General features: G+C 49.0%; 1 protein-coding gene and 1 non-coding gene across 2 annotated transcripts in view; both read right to left on the minus strand.

Annotated features, from left to right (window-relative positions):
* VPS26B (VPS26, retromer complex component B) overlaps positions 1–19717 on the minus strand; it is a 39084-nt gene that overhangs the window by 10411 nt on the left and 8956 nt on the right. The window contains exons 3-5 of the mRNA XM_029074919.2: positions 6919–7075; positions 4485–4649; positions 3161–3336 (exon numbers count right to left, since the gene is read on the minus strand). Coding sequence (XP_028930752.1) covers positions 3161–3336; positions 4485–4649; positions 6919–7075 — 498 coding nt within the window. The remainder of the gene's footprint in view (positions 1–3160; positions 3337–4484; positions 4650–6918; positions 7076–19717) is intronic.
* On the minus strand, positions 10835–10972 carry LOC114815278. Its single transcript, XR_003763042.1, has one exon. It is a non-coding gene; the product is annotated as a small nucleolar RNA SNORA7 (small nucleolar RNA).

Below are 19717 nucleotides of genomic sequence, written 5' to 3' on the forward strand. Positions count from 1 at the left end.
TTCCCACCCCTCACCCCCGGCACCCAATCCCGGCTTTGGGTTGGAACTTCTCCAAGCAGACAAGGCTTACATGCTCAAGTCCGTCCATGGTATTTATTGAGCGCTTACTGTGTGCAAAGCAATTAACTCCCAGTCTAAGCACTTGGGAGAGCACCGGAGAACTTCTCCGAGCAGATGTGGTTTACTTGCTCAACTGTAAGTCTGTCCATCCACGACACTTATTGAGTGCTTACTGTGTGCAGAGCACTGTACTAAACAGCAGCATGGTGTAGTGGATAGAGCAGGGGCCTGGGGATCAGAAGGCCATGGGTTCTAATCCTGGCTCTGACACTTCTGCTGTGGGGCATTGGGCAAGTCACTTCACGGGGTCTTGGGCAAGTCACTTCACGGGGCCTCAGTTCCCTCATCTGTAAAATGGGGATTAAGACTGCGAGCCCTGTGTGGGACAGGGACTGTGTCCAACCTGAATACCTTTCATTCATTCATTCATTCATTCATTCATTCAATAGTATTTATTGAGCGCTTACTATGTGTAGAGCACTGTACTAAGCACTTGGAATGAACAAGTCGGCAACAGATAGAGACAGTCCCTGCCGTTTGACGGGCTTACAGTCTAATCGGGGGAGACAGACAGACAAGAACAATGGCAATAAATAGAGTCAAGGGGAAGAACATCTCGTAAAAGCAATGGCAACTAAATAGAATCAAGGCGATGTACATTTCACTAACAAAATAAATAGGGTAATGAAAATATATACAGTTGAGCAGACAAGTACAGTACTGAGGGGGTGGGACGTGAGAGGGGGAGGAGGAGAGGGAAAGGGGGGAGAAGAGGGTTTAGCTGCGGAGAGGTGAAGGGGGGGTAGAGGGAGCAGAGGGAAAAAGAGGGGAGCTCAGTCTGGGAAGGCCTCTTGGAGGAGGTGAGTTTTAAGTAGGGTTTTGAAGAGGGGAAGAGAATTAGTTTGGCGGAGGTGAGGAGGGAGGGCATTCCAGGACCGCAGGAGGACGTGGCCCAGGGGTCGACGGCGGAAGAGGCGAGACCGAGGGACGGTGAGGAGATGGGCGGCAGAGGAGCGGAGCGTGCGGGGTGGGCAGTAGAAAGAGAGAAGGGAGGAGATGTAGGAAGGGGCAAAGTGATGTAGAGCCTTGAAGCCTAGAGTGAGGAGTTTTTGTTTGGAGTGGAGGTCAATAGGCAACCACTGGAGGTGTTTAAGAAGGGGAGTGACATGCCCAGATCATTTCTGTGGGAAGATGAGCCGGGCAGCGGAGTGAAGAATAGACCGGAGCGGGGAGAGAGAGGAGGAAGGGAGATCAGAGAGAAGGCTGACACAGTAGTCTAGCCGGGATATAACGACAGCCCGTAGCAGTAAGGTAGCCGTTTGGGTGGAGAGGAAAGGGTGGATCTTGGCGATATTGTAAAGGTGAAACCGGCAGGTCCTGGTAACGGATAGGATGTGTGGGGTGAACGAGAGAGACGAGTCAAGGATGACACCGAGACTGCGGGCCTGAGAGACAGGAAGGATGGTCGTGCCATCCACGGTGAAAGGGAAGTCTGGGAGAGGACCGGGCTTGGGAGGGAAGATGAAGAGCTCAGTCTTGCTCATGTTGAGTTTTAGGTGGCGGGTCGACATCCAGGTAGAGACATCCTGGAGGCAGGAGGAGATGCGAGCCTGAAGGGAGGGGGAGAGGACGGGGCAGAGATGTAGATCTGTGTATCATCTGCGTAGAGATGGTAGTCAAAGCCATGAGAGCGAATGAGTTCACCGAGGGAGTGAGTGTAAATGGAGAACAGAAGAGGGCCAAGAACTGACCCTTGAGGAACTCCAACAGTTAAAGGATGGGAGGGGGAGGAGGCGCCTGCGAAGGAGACCAAGAATGACCGGCCAGAGAGGTAAGAGGAGAACCAGGAGAGGACGGAGTCCATGAAGCTGAGGTGAGATAAGGTATGGAGGAGGAGGGGATGGTCGACAGTGTCAAAGGCAGCAGAGAGGTCAAGGAGGATTAGAATGGAGTAGGAGCCATTGGATTTGGCAAGAAGGAGGTCATGGGTGACCTTAGAGAGAGCAGTCTCGGTAGAGTGGAGGGGACGGAAGCCAGATTGGAGGGGGTCCAGGAGAGAATGGGAGTTAAGGAATTCTAAGCAGCGATTGTAGACGACTCGTTCTAGGATTTTGGAACGGTAGGATTTGGAAGGGTAGTAGGGAGTTAGGGAGATAACTGGAGGGGGAAGTGGGGTCAAGAGCGGGTTTTTTTAGGATGGGGGAGACGTGGGCATGTTTGAAGGCAGAGGGTAAGGAGCCATTGGAGATTGAGTGGTTAAAAATAGAAGTTAAGGAAGGGAGGAGGGCAGGGGCGATGTTTTTAATAAGGTGAAAGCGAATGGGGTCCGAGGTGCAGGTGGAGGGTGTGGCACTTGCGAGGAGGGAGGAGATCTCCTCTGAGGATACTGCAGGGAAGGATGGAAAAGTAGGGGAGAGGGTTGGTGGGGGGGAGGGGAGAGGCGGAGGGGTGACTTTGGGGAGCTAAGACCTATATCTACCCCTGCGCTTAGAACAGTGCCTGGCACATAGTAAGCACTTAACAAATACCATTATTAGTTAATATAATTACTAATCCAGAGAGCTGTGGCTTGGCCTCACTTCTCCTACTGGTTCCAGGTATAGTCCTAGGCAAGCCAAGTCCCTTTTCTGGGCCTCAGTTTGCCGATCTGTGAAACAGGGAAACTGACTCCTCCCTAACCACACAATCAACCAACTGGCATTTGGAACTCTTTGGAGTTGATTAATCTTTGACATTAGTCAACACTCAATTCACATTGAAATTTTAGCCACACTGTTCCCCCTAAAAGACCTTTAATCAGTAAAATGAACCGCTGTGACTCCCTGCCCGTCCAACCTTCAGAATAGCCAAAAAATAGAGAAAAAAAGCCAAGAACCAATATGATCTCCCAACTGGATGAATGGCCAGTGAAGCAGCGTGAGCTGATTGGATTTTGAGTTCTTGGTAGAAATCCCAACCCAACTGCCATCCCAAGGGCAACGGGACCTTAAATTGAGACACAACCCAATGGCCAGTTCCCAGTGGTCAAGAGAAAAGGGGGAGCCGAGGTTTCCCGCAGGCCTTTGCTCAAAATACCCAGGCAGCCCCCGGGGAAACTCACCTCTCACAGGTGCCCCATCCATGATTTCATACTTGGCTATGGTGTCATTTTCGTGGTATACGTTGGGGCCTGTCCCTGTAGTCTCTCTCTTGATGATATCAATCTCCATGTGCTTGATTTTGATCCTGACCAGCAGGAAGTAGATCTTGCCTACGATCACATCTTTTAAGTGGTACCTGAGTTATAGTGAGAGAGAGGGAGGAGGAAGGGGGTGGGGAGGTAGGGAGAAGGGGCACGAAAGAAAGAGCGAAGCACAAGGGATCAGAGGAGGCTGAATACTCTACAGTCCTTTATATCAGCTCCACCTTCCAGTGAAACTCTGTGACCCCAAGCTATTGCCAAATGCATTCTCCGAAGACGCAGCATCAGATCGATGCAGGCTAACTCCTCTGGCCTTAGCAGAAGGGGCAGATAAATAGGAATGAGGGACAACTGACTTCTCATCTAGAAAAATACTTGAACTCTGCCCAAAGGCCCCTGAGTTCTGGCCAACAGGTGTTTGGATCTCATTTCCAAACAGCTTTTGAACACATCAGGTTGGAAGATTCTGTTTGAATCTTGAATCCAGTGTTGATTTCTGATTGTCAGAAAGGTGGCTCCTTTTATTCCTCTCTGTTTAATCTCAAAGAGGTTTTGGATTTTCTGAGATGATCAAATTCATTGAGAAGAGTCTGTTCTCTGCTGGTGCAGAGACCCACATCAGAGGCAGCTTTCTGAGAGAATGTTTTAGATGAATGCAACCTTGTACTGGGAGAACCAAAACGATTATTTTGTATCTTTTCCTCCCACCCTTTCTCTTCACTATTTAGACTAACACCACCCAGATTTGGAGGTCGCCTTCTTTCCACAGGTCCTTTAGGCCTCTCCATCCACAGTTCCTGTCTTCTCTCATCAAGAATTGGTCACAAGACTGCTCCTCATCAAAATGCTCCAATGTTCACACTGGCTGCCAGACCCCTGGCTACATCCCCACTAGTACCTGAGCGGAAGTGGATGAGGGAGGGAGAGGCACAGAAATACAACAGAGGTCTGCCTGGACCCAGGCCAACAAATATAATGGAGACTGACCAAGCTCAGACCCAGGGAGGTCTCCTTGGACCCGCTCCCATCCTGGGGCGGGAAGACCCAGCAGGCTAGGACCTGAGAAAACAAGGACTAGCATCCCTTCCGACTCCCTGCCCACTGAATGGGGTCCGAAGTCATAGGCCAAGGACCAGGGGAGCCATACTGAACACAAATTGGGCACGTCAAGTTCGGTTCAGGCTCAGATTGCCAGCTACGCAGACTTCTGTTTCCCAATGCCCCCCTGCTCCAGCTCACATACTTGGATTTGTTGTACTCAAACTCGATGTGCAGACAGTCCTCGATGCCCACCTCCATCTTGATTGAGGAGTTGAGCTCCGGGTACGTGCTGAGAGTATGCACCACGATGTCCATCTCTTTGACGACATCATTGAGACGTCGGCTAATGGTGGCTCGGAGGAAATACCTAGAGGAGACCCCACTGGGAGTTAGACCAGCCCCTTCCAGGCCCTTCCACATGCCCCTACCCTCACAGCCCCAGGGTTGACCTAGCTGGAGGCAGAGGAGGGAGGAGCAAATGAGGCCAGGAGGAGTTTTAAAATAGGATGTCACCAGCAAGTCTCCCAGGACTGAGGCTACCCCTGACAAACCTAAAAGCAAGAGCAGTTCAGTCACTGCTCAACAGCCGTGAATTCTGTCTGAATGATGGAAACTGGAGAGGCCTGGATTGAGGGGACCTAATTACCAGGCCCAAAAGCAAGCTCCACAGCTAAAGGCACAGCTGTTTCTCTTACTTGGGTCCCATAGTGGCAAATTCTTATCTAATCACTAATGGATTCCACTCCCCCAACCCCTTCTCTCTCCATCTGGTGGGAGGACAAGAAATCCCATAACTGAGACACTTGGTCAGACTCTGCCCTCCAAACTACCTAGGAGATCAAGCACAAGTCCTCATTCCTTATGCCTTCCCCATTTCCAAATCTATGAAACAGCATTACTCCTGCCTGGGCTGAGATTGCAGGGAGGATTCTGGGTCTTGGGGCACTCTGCTGTGACATAGTGATGGAGGAGCCAGGAAAGATTCATTCAATCGTATTTAGTGAACACTTACTATGTGCAGAAGACTGTACTAAGTGCTTAAAATGAAAGATCATTAAAGAGGCTAAAAGCGGCAGCTATGGTGGACTGGGGACCCCAGAGGGCTTAGCCCACACCCAGAGCACACTGCAACGAGGGGAACTAGTGAGGCAGGGGGAGGGGTGGTGTCTCCATCATGAGTAATCCAAGCCACACTGAGCCCACCCCGCTCCTTGAGCTGAAGCCATCTACCACAGAACTAGCCTCAAAGTGAACCCAGCTCAATCCAATAGCGGGACAGTCATCACAGCATCCCAGAAGTTGCTGGGGTTTGTACTGCTAGCAGCCCGGCAACACCCCAGCTCCCTCTCTGCCCCATTTGGGGGCAAAAGGGGAGTTTGAACTCATCCCAAGTCGAACTGGACTGACTTCTGTGCCGACAGGTCCCTCAGTCTTGGGTCTTGCTGGTCCTCTGGTCCGGGACCGGTTTCTTCGAGTTTCTAACAGTCAGCCCTGGGACCCTAGGGAGTCAGGTCATTCATTCAATTGTATTTATTGAGTGCTTACTGTGCACAGGCCAGATTCACGGTCTCCTTGGGGGTTTATGCTGTTGTTCGACATGGGCCCACGGGGTCACTTTGGCCAGGGTGCAGAGCAAGGATAATGTATAAGATTGGGGCCCGGGGCTTACTACTTCCGCTCCCTTAAAAGCTATTCCCAGGAAGATGCTCAGGTCACCTCTTCCTTACTCCACCACCAAAGGACTCTCAAAACCCTTTGGGACTCCCAGGGACCAAGGTTGGTTCAGTCAGGGCTCCCTGGGGCTACAGGAGATAAGAGCTCACCTCCTCCAGGAGGCCTTCCCAGACTGAGCCCTCCCTTTCCCTCTGCTCCTCTTCCCCTCTCTATTCCCCTACTCCCTCTGCTCTCCCCCCTTCCCCTCACCACAGCACTTGTGCATATTTGTATATATTATTTATTACTCTATTTATTTTGTTAATGATGTGTATATATCTATGATTCTATTGATGATATTGATGCCAGACTACTTGTTTTGTTGTCTGGCTCCCCCATTTAGATTGTGAGCCCGTTGTTGGGCAGGGATTGTCTCTGTTAGCGGATTGTACATTCCAAGTGGATTGTACATTCCAAGTGCTTAGTACAGTGCTCTGTACATAGTAAGCGCACAATAAATACGATTGAATGAATGAATGATTGGGAGATGGAAACGGAGAGACCCTCCCCCACCATGCCCTCCCCCTGGAGAGTCCCAAGGCCCAGCCTCAACAGCTCAGGGAGCCTGCTTGCTGTGACACTTCCAAAGCAGTCTTGTGGGGCCTATCTCACCTACTCCACCAGGTGGGTTCAGGGAGCCCTGATGTTTCTTTCCACTGAGAGACTACTTTCTGTTTTCTGTTCCCAGAGACACACCACCCACCCGATCCCATCCGCATCCTGCAACTGGGCTCCATGGTTGGCTGAAATAACCCAAATTCTTCCCTTCCTTTCACTTCCTTCATGGGCTATACCAGCAACCCAGAAACACCGGAGACAGATGGTCACCTGAGGATCCTGTCGGGGTCCTGCTATACCCCCTCCTGGGCCCAGGTCGGCTGAGTCCCTGAGAACTCTGGCCGGGAGAGGAAAGGGTCACTTACCGCAGCTTCACATTCTGCCCCGTGTATGATTCGTAGGGTTTCTCCACGTGGGTGAACTCAAAGTCAAAGGTCTGGGACTGGGTGAACTCTCCAGGGCGAGCCAAGTCCTTCACTAGAGACACAAATTCGTGGTGGTTCCCGCGGTCATAGTAGAGCTCTGGGAAGACAGGACAAACTTCTCATTAGATTGTCCTGCATGACTGGAATCAGGTCAACCCTGGCACCATTGTCAATAGTGCTTTCTGGACCACTCCACCTGGAAGATCAGCATCCATACTAGAGAATTGTCAAGGAGTTCAAAGAGGGAGAGATGAAGGAGGCACAGTCCTCGACTCCTCTCGCTCCTTCAACCCACACAGGCAATCAGGCACTAAATCTTGTTTCTACACTCAGTCAGCTCTCTCCCCCTTACTTATCCTCGTTTTCCTATTAGTCAGTCAGTCAGTCATATTTATTGAGCTCTTATTGGGTGCATAGCACTGTACTAAGCACTTGGGAGAGTACCATATAACAACATAATAGACATATTCCCTACCCACAACGAGCATATAGTCTAAAGAGGGAGACAGACATTAATATAAGTAAACTTACAACTATGTACATAAGTGTTGAAGGGTCGGGAAAGGGGATGAATAAATACAGCAAGTCATGACAATGCAGAAGGGAATGGGAGAAGAGGAAAGGAGGGCTTAGTCAGGGAAGGCCTCTTGGAGGAAATGTGCCTTAAATAAGACTTTGAAGGTGGGAAGGGTAATTGTCTGTTGGATATGAAGAGGGAGAGTAGTCCAGATCAGAGGCAGGACAGGGTGAGAGATCGGTTGCGGGATAGATCAAAATACAGTGAAGAGATCAGCATTAGAGCAGCAAATTGTGAGGAATGGGCTCTAGTAGAACAGCGAGATGAGGTAGGAGGGGGCAAAGTGATTGAAGGCTTTAAAGCCCATGGTAAGGAGTTTCTGTTTGATTAGGAGGTAGATGGGTAACCACTGGAGGGTCCTGAGGAGTGGAGAAACATGGACTGAAAATTTTGTTTTGTAGAAAAATGAACCAGGCAGCAGAGTGAAGTATGGACTGGAGTGGGGAGAGACAGGAGGCAGGGAGGTCAGAAAGGAGGCCGATACAATAATCAAGGCAGAATAGGATAAGAGCTTGGATTAATGTGGTGGCAGTATGGATGGAGAGGAAAGGACATATTTTAGCGATGTTGGGAGGGTTGAACCAACAGAATTTAGTAATGGATTGAATATGTGGGTTAAATGAGAGAGACGAGTCAAAGATAACTCCAAGGTACAGGCTTGTAAGACAGGAAGGATGGTGGTGCCAACCACAGTGATGGGGAAGTCAGGGGAAGGACTGGGTTTGGGTGGGAAGATAAGGAGTTCTGTTTTAGACATGTTAAGTTTGAGGTGACAGTGGGACATCCAAGTAGAAATATCTTGAAGGCAGGAGGACATGTGAGACTGCAGAGAGGGAGAGAGATGAGGTATGGACATAGAGATTGCTGCTCTGATTAGTGTTTCCCCAACTACCTGATCATGGTTATCTTTAATTCTAAATATTAAGCACTTACAGTGTATGAAGAATTACACTGAGCACCGGGGCAAATTCACATTATGTAATTTAGACCCAATTCCTCCTGAAAACCCACCTCACACAAAATGCAGTAATCAATTGCCTCCTTCTGAGGTAAGCCCACCAACCACACTTATCACTTACATAGAGCTCAATTTTTATCACACTTATTTAGGTATTACTAATCCTGCCCTATTCCTACTTCCTTCTTCATGACTGACTCATTCCCAGCCCCCATTTCTAAAAGGGGAGGACCACTACCCTGAGTTCTCTTGTACTGCAGGAGTTATATTCCTGAAAAACCTCATATTAAAGAAAACTTGTGGGATGGCCCATATGCCTTGGCCAACACCACAAGCACATGCCAACATCTTCTTTCAGCAGCACACTGCACCCAAGCAGATGTGCACTGTTGAAAGATATTCCCCAGTGGGATTCTAGCCAAAACAAGTACTGAAAACAATTGTTCTAGAAGACCCAAATGTCCCCAGGAAGGGCAAATTACAAAAGATGACAGGCTACATTTAACAAATACTAAAGGCGTTACAGCTTGAAGGAGCTGTGGGAGTCCCATCTACTATTGAGACTTTTGAGGAGTCCCAGGGTGAGGGAAAAGGAAAAAGGCAGCCGACTCGAGAAGACATCGTGGCAGGATGCCCCGTGGGTCTGGGATGGTTCGGCTTAAGGGAAGACGGAGGACTGGGGAGAGGAAGAGTGAAGTTCTGGTGTGTGGGGACCAGTTGTGTGTATCACCTGGACCAGCAGTTTAGAATCATGCTGCAAGTTCCCCCAGAGGGACTTTAAGGATTGTAGAGGCTGTGGACTTTAGGGCAAGGACAACTTCTGCCGCTGCTGCTCCTTTCAGGGTTCCTCAAGGACAGGAGAACTCCAGTGAACCCAGAAAGGAGAGGGGCAGCAGCAGCTGCTGGAATGGATGACAAGACTAACAGCTCCTGCTGCGGAAGACGGCCCCATCACCATCACCACCAAACTCACACAGTTTTAGCCTCTGGAGGGACCTCAGGGGAAAACAATTCTGGAATTCAGGAAATAAAGACCGTGGGGAGTTGATAGCAGAGGGAATCGCTTCTTTTCTCTTCTGGTCCAACTTTTTGTTTGGCTATGGTGAATATTTCTTGGTATCAGGGCAAGTGGGAGATGGAGGCAGGCCTTCACGTAAAACCTTGAAGCAGCAGAATTGCTGAAGGAGATTCCGCCCATCTTACTGGGTGAAGTGTAGCCTCCCAGCAGCAGGAGATCCTGTGACCCATCCTGGCCACTTCCTCACTGGATCCCAGCTCAGAAGCTATATGTACTAAATTTGGGACCAACGTGGTGGAGAAATCTAGACTTTTCAGCAGCTCAAGGAGGACTTGGGTCCTGGCTTCTGGAAGAGAAACGCTAAAGGGGCTAAGTGTTGCTCTGTTTGTTGTTTGAGATGGTGGATGGGGAAGGAACAGAGGAGACTCACCTTCCCTCAAAACCTTGGCATTATCCTCGACTCCTCTCATTCAACCCGCATATTCAATCTGTCACCAACTCTTGTGGGTTCAACCTTAACATTGCTAAAGTCCAACCTTCCCTCTCCAACCAAACCGCTACCATGTTAATCCAAACATTTATCCTATCCTACCTTGAATACTGCATCAGCCTTCTTGCTGACCTGCCTACCGCCTGTCTTCCCCGACTTCACTTCATACCTTACTCTGCTGCCTGATTCATTTTCCTACGAAACTGATCAGCCCACTCCTCAAAAACCTCCAATGGTTGCCCATCCATCTCTGCATCCAACTCCTTACCGTCGGCACTCGATCCCCTTACCCCTTCTTCCTTACCTCCTTGATTTCCTACAACAACCCAACTCACTCGCTTCACTCCTCTAACGCCAACCTACTCACTGTACCCTGATCCCCACTATCTCACCACTGACCCTTCACCCACGCTCTTCCTCTGGCCTGGAACACCCTCCCTCTTCATATCTGACAGATGATAACTCGCTGCATCTCCTCCAGAGGCCTTCCCCAACTAAGTCCTCATTTCCTCTTCTCCCATTCCCTTTCTCATCACCCTGACACTTGGATTAGCACCTTTTATTCACCCCTCCCTCAGGCGCATGATATTTGTCTTGTCTTATGCTGTCAAGTTATCTCCAACCCATAACAACACCAAGTACACATATCTCCCAGAACACCCTGCCTCCATCTGTAATCATTCCGGCAGTGTATCCAGTGTTTCTGGTAGAAATACAGAAGTGGTTTACCACTGCCTCCTTCCATGCAGTCAACTTCAGTCTCCACCCTCGACTCTCTCCCATGCCGCCACTGCCCAGCATAGGGGAGTTTTGACTTGTAGCAGATTGCCTTCTACGCGCTAGCCTCTGCCCAAGCTAGGAATGAAATGGGTATGCCTCTGCTTGACTCTCCCTCCCATAGTCGAGTCTGGTTGAGTACTGGACACTCTCCAGGTGCGACCCTGAGAGGAACAACACTTATATACATATCTGTAATGTATTTACATTAATGTCTGTCTCCCCCTCTATACTTTAAGCTCTTTATGGGCAGGGAATGTCTACCAACTCTATTAAGTGTATTCACAAGCTCTGAGTACCGTGCTCTGCACATAGTAAACACTCAAATACCACTGTTTTATTCCCTCACACAAGACTTCATTGAAGGAAACAGTTCAGAGGGTCCACTTGATGGGAAGACTGGAGGGTGGGGTCTCAAGATGGGAGAAGGCAGTGATCTGGACCCTGACACCCAGGGTCTCCTTGCTCGCAAAAGCTCCCTCCAGGGGTACCAGAGAGCCAAAAGCTACTAGGGCTGGGGCACGGTGCAGAGGGTTCTTTCTAGCTCATGGCAACCAGGACAGGACCCTCTGCTTAGTGGAAAGAGCAGAGGAATGTAATCCAACCTTGGTTTCACTGACTCAGTCCTCTCCTGGTTCTCCTCATCTCTCTGGCTGTTCATTCTCAGTCTTATTTGTACATTCTTCCTCTGCCTCCCACCCCCTAACTCTCAAGGGTCTCTCAAGGTTCAGTTCTGGGTCCCCTTCTATTCTTCATCTACATCCACTTCCTGGGAGAATTCACTGACTCCCATAGCTTCAACTACCACCTCTGTGCAGATGATACCCAATTCTACATCTCCAGCCTTGATCTCTCTTCCTCTCTACAGTCTCACCCTTCCTCTTGCCTTCAAGACATCTCCATCCCAGTGCTTAGAACAGTGCTTGGTACATAGTAAGCGCTTAAATACCATAATTACTAGTATTATTACTTGGATGTCCCAGTGTCACCTCAAACTTAACATGTCTAAAACCAAATTTATCTTCCCACTCAAACCCGGTCCTTCCCCCGACTTTCCCATCATTCTAGACAAAACGTCCATGCTTCCTGTCACAAAAGCCCGTAACCTTGGCATTATACTTGATTCTCTTTCATTCAACCCACATATTCAATCTGTTACTAAATCCTGTTGGTCCCCCTGCACGACATCACTAAAATCTGCCGTTTCCTCTCCATCCAAAATGCTACCACGTTAATACCCATCCTATCCCACCTGGATTCCTCCATCAGCCTCCTTGCTGACTTCCCCACTCCACACTATACTTCACTCTCTGCCCAGATAGTTTTTCTTCAAAAATGTTCAGGACATGTCACCCCACTCCTCAAAAAATTCCACTGGTTGCTCAGCTACTTCTGCATCAAACAGAAACTCCTCAACATTGGCTTTAATGTACTCCATCAACTTGCCCCCCTCCCACCTCACCTCACTACTCTTCTACTATGCCAGAGACCATACGCTTCACTCCTCCTAATGCTAATCTTCTCACTGTGCTTCCATTTTGCCAATCTCACCACCAACCCCTCACATGTCTTGCCTCTAGCTTAAAATGCTCTCCCTCCTTAAATCCGACAGACAATGACTCTCCCTGACTTCAAAGACTTATTGAAGGCCCATCTACTCCAGGAGGCCTTCCCTAAGCACCCCCTTTCCTCTTCTCCCACCCCTTGTGTGTCATCCTGACTTCCTCCCTTTGTTCTTCCCCCTCCCAGCCCCACAGCACTTATGTACAATATTTGTAATTTGTTTATGTTGATGTCTGCCTTCCCCCTTCTACACTGTAAGCTCGTTGTGGACAGGGAATATGTCTATTTTCGTACTGTACTCTCCCAAGTGCTTAATACAGTGCTGGGCACACGGTAAATGCTCAGTAAATAGAATTGATGAATGAATGAGAAGCACAGGCCTGGGAGTCAGAGGACCTGGGTTCTAATCCCACCTCTTCCATTTTTCTGCTGTGTGACCTTAGGCAAGTCAATTAACTTCTGTTCCTCAGTTTTCTCACATGTAAAATAGGGATTCAATGTTCTCCCTTCTACTTAGACTGGGAGCCCCAAATGAAATGGGGACTGTGTCAGACCTGATTAATTTGCATCTACTCCAGTATTTAGAATAGTACTTGATACACAATACATACATTAATAATAACAACAGATGTTCACCAACTCAGATAAAACCTCCCCACAACTGAGAGCCAGATGAAGGCCAGAGGAAAGGAAGGGGGAAAATGACTTCCGATCTGATTGATCACCAGTGCGGAGCAATCTCTTCCCTCAGGTGATTCAGCAGCTGCCTGGCTCCTCAGAGAAAGATGGCACATTTTCTATACACATCTGTGGGCATCGGGTACTTAAGAGAAAATGGTTTGCCGTGACACTTAAAAATAACAATGTTGGTATTTGTTAAGCGCTTACTATGTGCCAAGCACTGTTCTAAGCACTGGGGTAGACACAGGAGAATCAGGATGCCCCACGTGGGGCTCACAGTCTTAATCCCCATTTTACAGATGAGCTAGCTGAGGCACCGAGAAGTTAAGTGACTTGCCCAAAGTCACACAGCTGACAAGTGGCTGTGCCGATTACAACCCATGACCTCTGACTCCAAAGCCCGTGCTCTTTCCACTGAGCCACGCTGCTTCTCATCATGTTCTCCTATATCAGAAAAGACAAGGATAGGGACTTGAAAGAACAGGCAGGATTCAAGCCTATCTTCTTTCATTGTACTCTCCCAAGTGCTTGAAACAGTGCCCAGGAAGCATTAGGTGCTCAGTGAACACGACTGATCAGTTGAATGGCAAAACAGGGCTTGGTTTCCCCTGCCCAGCTCCTACTGTCCTTGCCTGGAGACTTCATCTGGACACTGTGGTGGTGGGCCAACAGCAGGATTTAAGTAGGCACCAGGGATCTCAGCTCCTTGGAGGGGCCAGGTCCAGCAGGCCAGGACTGATTCCAGGCCTTCCCTAGATCATAGGGCCTACTGCTACCCCTAGGGATGAAGGGAGAAGGCCTCACTCTATCCCTCTAGGGACATTGTCAGTGCCCCTGGCTGTTACTTGGGAAGGTTTCCCCCTCTCTCTCTCTCTCCACACACACACAATCATATTTATTGAGCATTTACTGTGTGCAGAGCTCTGTACTAAGCATTTGGGATAGTACAATATAACAGACACATTCCCTGCCCATAACAAGCTTAACGTCTAGAGGGAGAGACAAACATTAATATAAATAAATTACGGATATGTACAATAGTGCTGTGGAGATGAGCAGTGGGGTGAATAAAGGGAGCAAGTCAGGGCAATACAGAAGGGAGTTGAAGAAAAGGAAGAGAGGGCTTATTCAGGGAAGACCTCTTGGAGGAGCTGTGCAATAAGGCTTTGAAGTGGGGGGCAGAGTAACTGTCCCTCGGATATGAGGAGGGAGGGCATCCCTAGCCAGAAGCAGGACGAGGGTGAGAAGTCAGCGGCGAGATCGAGGTACAGTGTGAAGGTTGGCATCAGAGGAGTAAAGTGTGTGGGCTGAACTATAGTAAACGAGTAGCAAGGTGAGGTAGGAGGGGCAAAGTGACAGAGTGCTTTAAAGCCAATGGTAAGGAGTTTTTGTTTGATGCGGAGGTGGATGGGCAACCACTGAAAGTTCTTGAAGAATGGAGAAACATGACCTGAACGTTTTTGGAGAAAAATGATCCAGGCAACAAAGTGAAGTAAGGACAGGAGTGGGGAGAGGCAGGAGACTGGGAGGTCAGTCAGGAAGCCGAGACAGTAATTAAGGCGGGATAGGATGATTGGATTAATGTGGCAGCAGTTTGGTTGGAGAGGAAAGGGCAGATTTTAGCAATGTTGGGAAGGTCTAACCAATAGGACTCAGTGACGGATTGAATATGTGTGTTGAAGGAGCTGAGGAAAATGCCAAAGTTATGGGCTTGTAAGACAGAAAGGATGGTGGTGCCATCTACAATGATGGGAAAGTCAGGGGGAAGACAAGGTTTGGATGGGAAGATTAGGAGCTCTGTTTTTAGAGATGGTAAGTCTGAGGTGACAGAAGGACATCCAAGAGGAGATGTCTTGAAGGCAGGAGGAAGTGAGACTGCAGAGAAGGAGGGAGATCAGGGCTGGGTATTATTTGCAAAGAGGTGGTGTTGAAGCCATGGGAGTAAATGAATCCTCCAAGGGAGTGGGCATGGATAGAAAATAGAGGGGACTCAGGACAGAACCTTGAGGGACCTTCACAGTTTTGGGGGGTGGGGGGAGAAGAGAGACAAGGAAGAACATGCGAAAGAGACTGAGAATGAGCTGCCAGAGAGATAGGAGGAAGACTGGGAGAGGACAGAATCAGTGAAGCCGAGGTTGAATAATGTTTGCAGGAGAAGGGGGTGGTCCACAGTTGAGGAGGATTAGGATGGAGAAGAGGCTACTGAATTTAGCAAGAAGATCATCTGTGATCTTTGAGAGGGAGATTTCTGTGGAGTAAAGGGGATGGAAGCCAGATTGGAGGGTGTCAAGGAGAGAAGTGAAGAGGAACTTGAAACAGCGGTAGTAGAAAACCCACTGAAGGAGTTTGGAAAGGAATGGTAGGAGAGAGATGAGATGATAATTGGAGGGAGCAGTGGGGTTAAGGAAGGGGGTTTTTAGGATAGGGGAGAAATGAACATGTGGGAAAGAAGCCAAGGGAGAGCGAACAGCTGAAGATGGCAGTTAGGGAGGGAAGAAAGCTGCGGGGGGGGGGGGGAAGGTCTCTTGATATGGTGCTAATGAAAGGGGTCAGATACGCAGGTGAGGGAGTGGATCTCCTTCCGAGGGGCAGGGGAAATTTTAGGAAGATCATGCCTGTTAGTGTCAATTCCCAATAAAATAGGTGGCCAGGTCATTGGGGCAAGGGATGGGGGAAGTTGGGGGCCAGGGGGCTTGAGGAGGAACGGGGACACCCCGTCCCCCCGACTATGAGCTTGTGGTGGCAGGGAATGTCACTGTTTATTGTTGTATTGTACTTTCCCAAGTGTGTAGTAGAGTGCTCTGCACACAGTAAGCGCTTAATAAATCAATTGAATAAATGAATGAATACAAGCTAATCAAGTTGGACACAGTTCACATCCCACATGGGGCTCACAGCATTAAACCCCATTATACAGATGAGGTCACTAAGGCACAGAGCAGTGTCTTGCCCAAGAAGTGGAAGAGACGGGATTAGAACCCATGTTGTTCTGACTCCCAGGCTAATGCTCGATCCACTACGCCACACTGCTTCTCACAGCAAAAGCTGTTCCATTCTGACATTGGAGGTGATGCTTTTGCGCGTGAGGTGGGGATAAGACGGGTAATAACAGCGACACACTAATCATATCTGGTTGCTCTTTTTTCAAATCAAAGGTCAAAGGTGATTTGGTAGGAGGTGAGGCTCAGCTGGACAGGGCTTTACCTTACAGGACTGAACAAACAGCCACAATTTCACATCCAAGGAGGGATTTGTAAAGGAACTCCGGAAACTCTTGATGTCCCTCTAGCCCCCAAAGATGTCCCAGGAAACCGGATATTTCTCAGATTGAAAGGAAGGAAGGCAATAAAGTTGTTTAGGAGATAACTTCATCGCCCCACCCCCTTTCCCAACTAGACAGGAGAAATCTTCTACATTTAGATCTTTGATTTTGAAACTTCCCACAAACTGCCAAGTGAAACTTCATTTTGGAAGGAAACTGACATCTCCTTTCATCACATGAAACTCGAATGAAGGAAGCCTTGGATCCTCATGGGGAGAGCTAGAATGTTGCTTATTCTGGTTCTCCTAACAGGATTTGGCTCAAGCCCAAGTCAAAGTAAGCACGGTAAGCAAAGTAAGCACCTCTGCACCTGACTACTAACCACTGCTTTGATTCCCTCCAAAAAAGCTCCAGTCCACCTCTACCACCCCAATCGAAGGGGAAGAGTTCTATTCCAAGCACTCTGACAGCTTGCTGGGGTTCCATGTCAAGTGATTTAATCACTACGGGGTGTTTGCAACTTTCATTTTTTCACATGGGGGAATCCAACCCTCATATACCTCACTGGGATAGGAGGGTGAGAATCAAGGAACTTCTTCTGGGAGAAGACAATTTAGTATTACCAAGAATAATAATACTCCTCAACTCTGCTAACCTCTTGCTCCACTGCACCTCGCCCAGTCACCAACTTGGACGCACACTCCATCTCATCATCTCTAACCATTGCACAATCTCAACCCTCACCTACTCTGAAATCCCTATGACCACAATCTCCTCACTTGTCTCTTCTCCCACACACCTCCCCACAAATCTACTATTCCCCCATCCAATTTTCTCAACTCATCATGCCCCATTTAGCCTCCGTGCCCAAATTACCTACCCTGGATGAGTAAACAGATGCTCTCAACACCATCTTCTCTACTGAACTCCACTCACTCACTCCCCATTCCTTCGATCTCATACCACTAACCCCAGTCTGGATCAACTACATAGTCCACCTCCTATGCTCTTGTTGTTCAAGCTGCAGTGTACTCCTGGCGGAAATCTAAATATCATGCTGACTCTGTCCAATTGAAGTTTATCCTTGCATGCTTTAACTCTGCTGTCTCCTCTGTCTGGAAAAATTATTTCCCCACCCTTACTGAAACCCATGCCCATAACTCTTGCCAGTTTTTCCAGACATTTAACTCCCTCCTCAGGCACCCTGTCCCCCCACCTCCCCTATCCTTTGCCCCCCAGTGACCTGGCCACCTAGTTTAAGAAAATTGACACTAACAGGCATGAGTTCCCTAAAATCTTCCCTCTTCCTCCTCTGTCCCTCCCCCTTCTGGCCCCCTGTTCAACTCTCCCATCCTTCCCAGAAGTATCTCTAGAGGAGAACTCCTGACTCTTCTCAAAAGCCACCCCTTTCACCTGGGCATCCGACCCCATTCCTTCACTCCTCATCAAAACTCTTGCAACCTCCCTAAAAGCCAACTTCAACTGTTTGCTGTCCAATTTCTTCTTCCTCACTGCTTTCAAACATACCCAGGTCTCCCCATCCTAAAAAAACCCCTCCCTTGACACCCCGATTCCCTCCAGTCATCACCCGAGAAGCAGCGTGGCTCAGTGGAAAGAGCACGGGCTTTGGAGTCAGAGGTCATGGGTTCAAATCCCGGCTCGGCCACTTATCAGCTGTGTGACTTTGGGCAAGTCACTTAACTTCTCGGTGCCTCAGTTACCTCATCTGTAAAATGGGGATTAAGACTGTGAGCCCCACGTGGGACAACCTGATTCCCGTGTCTACCCCAGCGCTTAGAACAGTGCTCGGCACATAGTAAACGCTTAACAAATACCAACATTATTTCATGCCATTCCTCTCCAAACTCCTTTAGCGAGTTATCTACACCTGCTCTCTCAAATTCCTCTCCTCCAATTCTTTCCTTGCTCCCTCCCTCCAATGTGGCCTCCATCCCCTTCATTCCACAGAAACCACCCTCTCAAAGGTGACCAATGATCTCCCTCTTGCCAAATCCAACGGCCTCTACTACATCCTAATTCTTCTCGACCTCTCAGCTGCCTTTGACACTGTGGACCACCCTCTTCTCCTGGAAACGTTATCCAACCTTGGCTTCACTGACTCTGTCCTCTCCTGGTTCTCCTCACCGCTCTGACCATTCATTCTCAGGCTCCTTCCCAGGCTCCTCTGCCTCCCACCCCATAACTGTGGAAGTCCTCTAGGTTCAGTTCTGGGTACCCTTCTATTCTCTATCTACACCCATTCCCTTGGAGAACTCATTGGTTCCATGGCTTCAACTATCACCTCTATGCAGATTACACTCAAATTTATATCTTCTCCCCGATCTCTCTCCCTCCCTCCCTCCCTCCAGGCTCCTATCTCCGCCTGCCTTCAGGACATCTCCACCTGAATGTCTACCCACCACCTAAAACTCAACATATCCAAGACTTAGCTCCTTATCTTCTCTCCCAAACCCTGTCCTCTCCCTGACTTTCCCATCACTGTGGACGGCACTACCATCCTTCCCGTCTCACAAGCCGCAACCTTGGTGTCATCCTTGCCTCTGCTCTCTCATTCACCCCACACATCCCAACCATCACCAAAACCTGTCGGTCTCACCTTCACAACATCGCCCAGATCCGCCCTTTCCTCTCCAACCAAACTGCTATCTTGCTGGTACAATCTTTCATAATATCCTGACTGGGCTACTGCATCAGCCTCCTTTCTGATCTCCCATCGTCCTGTCTCTCCCTGCTTCAGTCTATACTTCACTCCGCTGCCCGGATTATTTTTCTGCAGGAACGCTCTGAGCATGTCACCCCTCTCCTCAAAAATCTCCAGTGGTTGCTTATCAACCTTCACATTAAGCAAAAACTCCTATTAGCTTCAGAGCTCTCCATCTCCTTGCTCCCTCCTACCTCACCTCCCTTCTCTCCTCCTACAGCCCAGCCCACACACTCCACTCCTCTGTCGCTAACCTCACTGTGCCTCATTCCCGTCTGTCCCGCCAACCCCTGGAGCACGTCTTACCACCGACCTGGAATGCCCTCCCTCCTCACATCCACCAAACTAACTCTCTTCCCCTCTTCAAAGCCCTACTGAGAGCTCACCTCATCCAGGAGGCCTTCCCAGACTGAGCCCTTCCTTTCCCTCTGCTCGTCCTCCCCTCCCCATTCCCCCTACTCCCTCCCTCTGCTCTACCCCCTTCCTCTCCCCATAGCACTTGTATATATTTGTACATAGTTATTGCTCTATTTATTTTATTAATGATGTGCATTTATCTATGGTTCTATTTATCTATTTTGATGGTATTGATGCCTGTCTACTTGTTTTGTTGTCTGTCTCCCCCTTCTAGACTGTGAGCCTGTTGTTGGGTAGGGATTGTCTCTATCTGTTGCTGAATAGTACTTTCCAA

This window comes from Ornithorhynchus anatinus, chromosome 11 (assembly GCF_004115215.2).
Source record: "Ornithorhynchus anatinus isolate Pmale09 chromosome 11, mOrnAna1.pri.v4, whole genome shotgun sequence".
NCBI lineage: Eukaryota > Metazoa > Chordata > Mammalia > Monotremata > Ornithorhynchidae > Ornithorhynchus > Ornithorhynchus anatinus.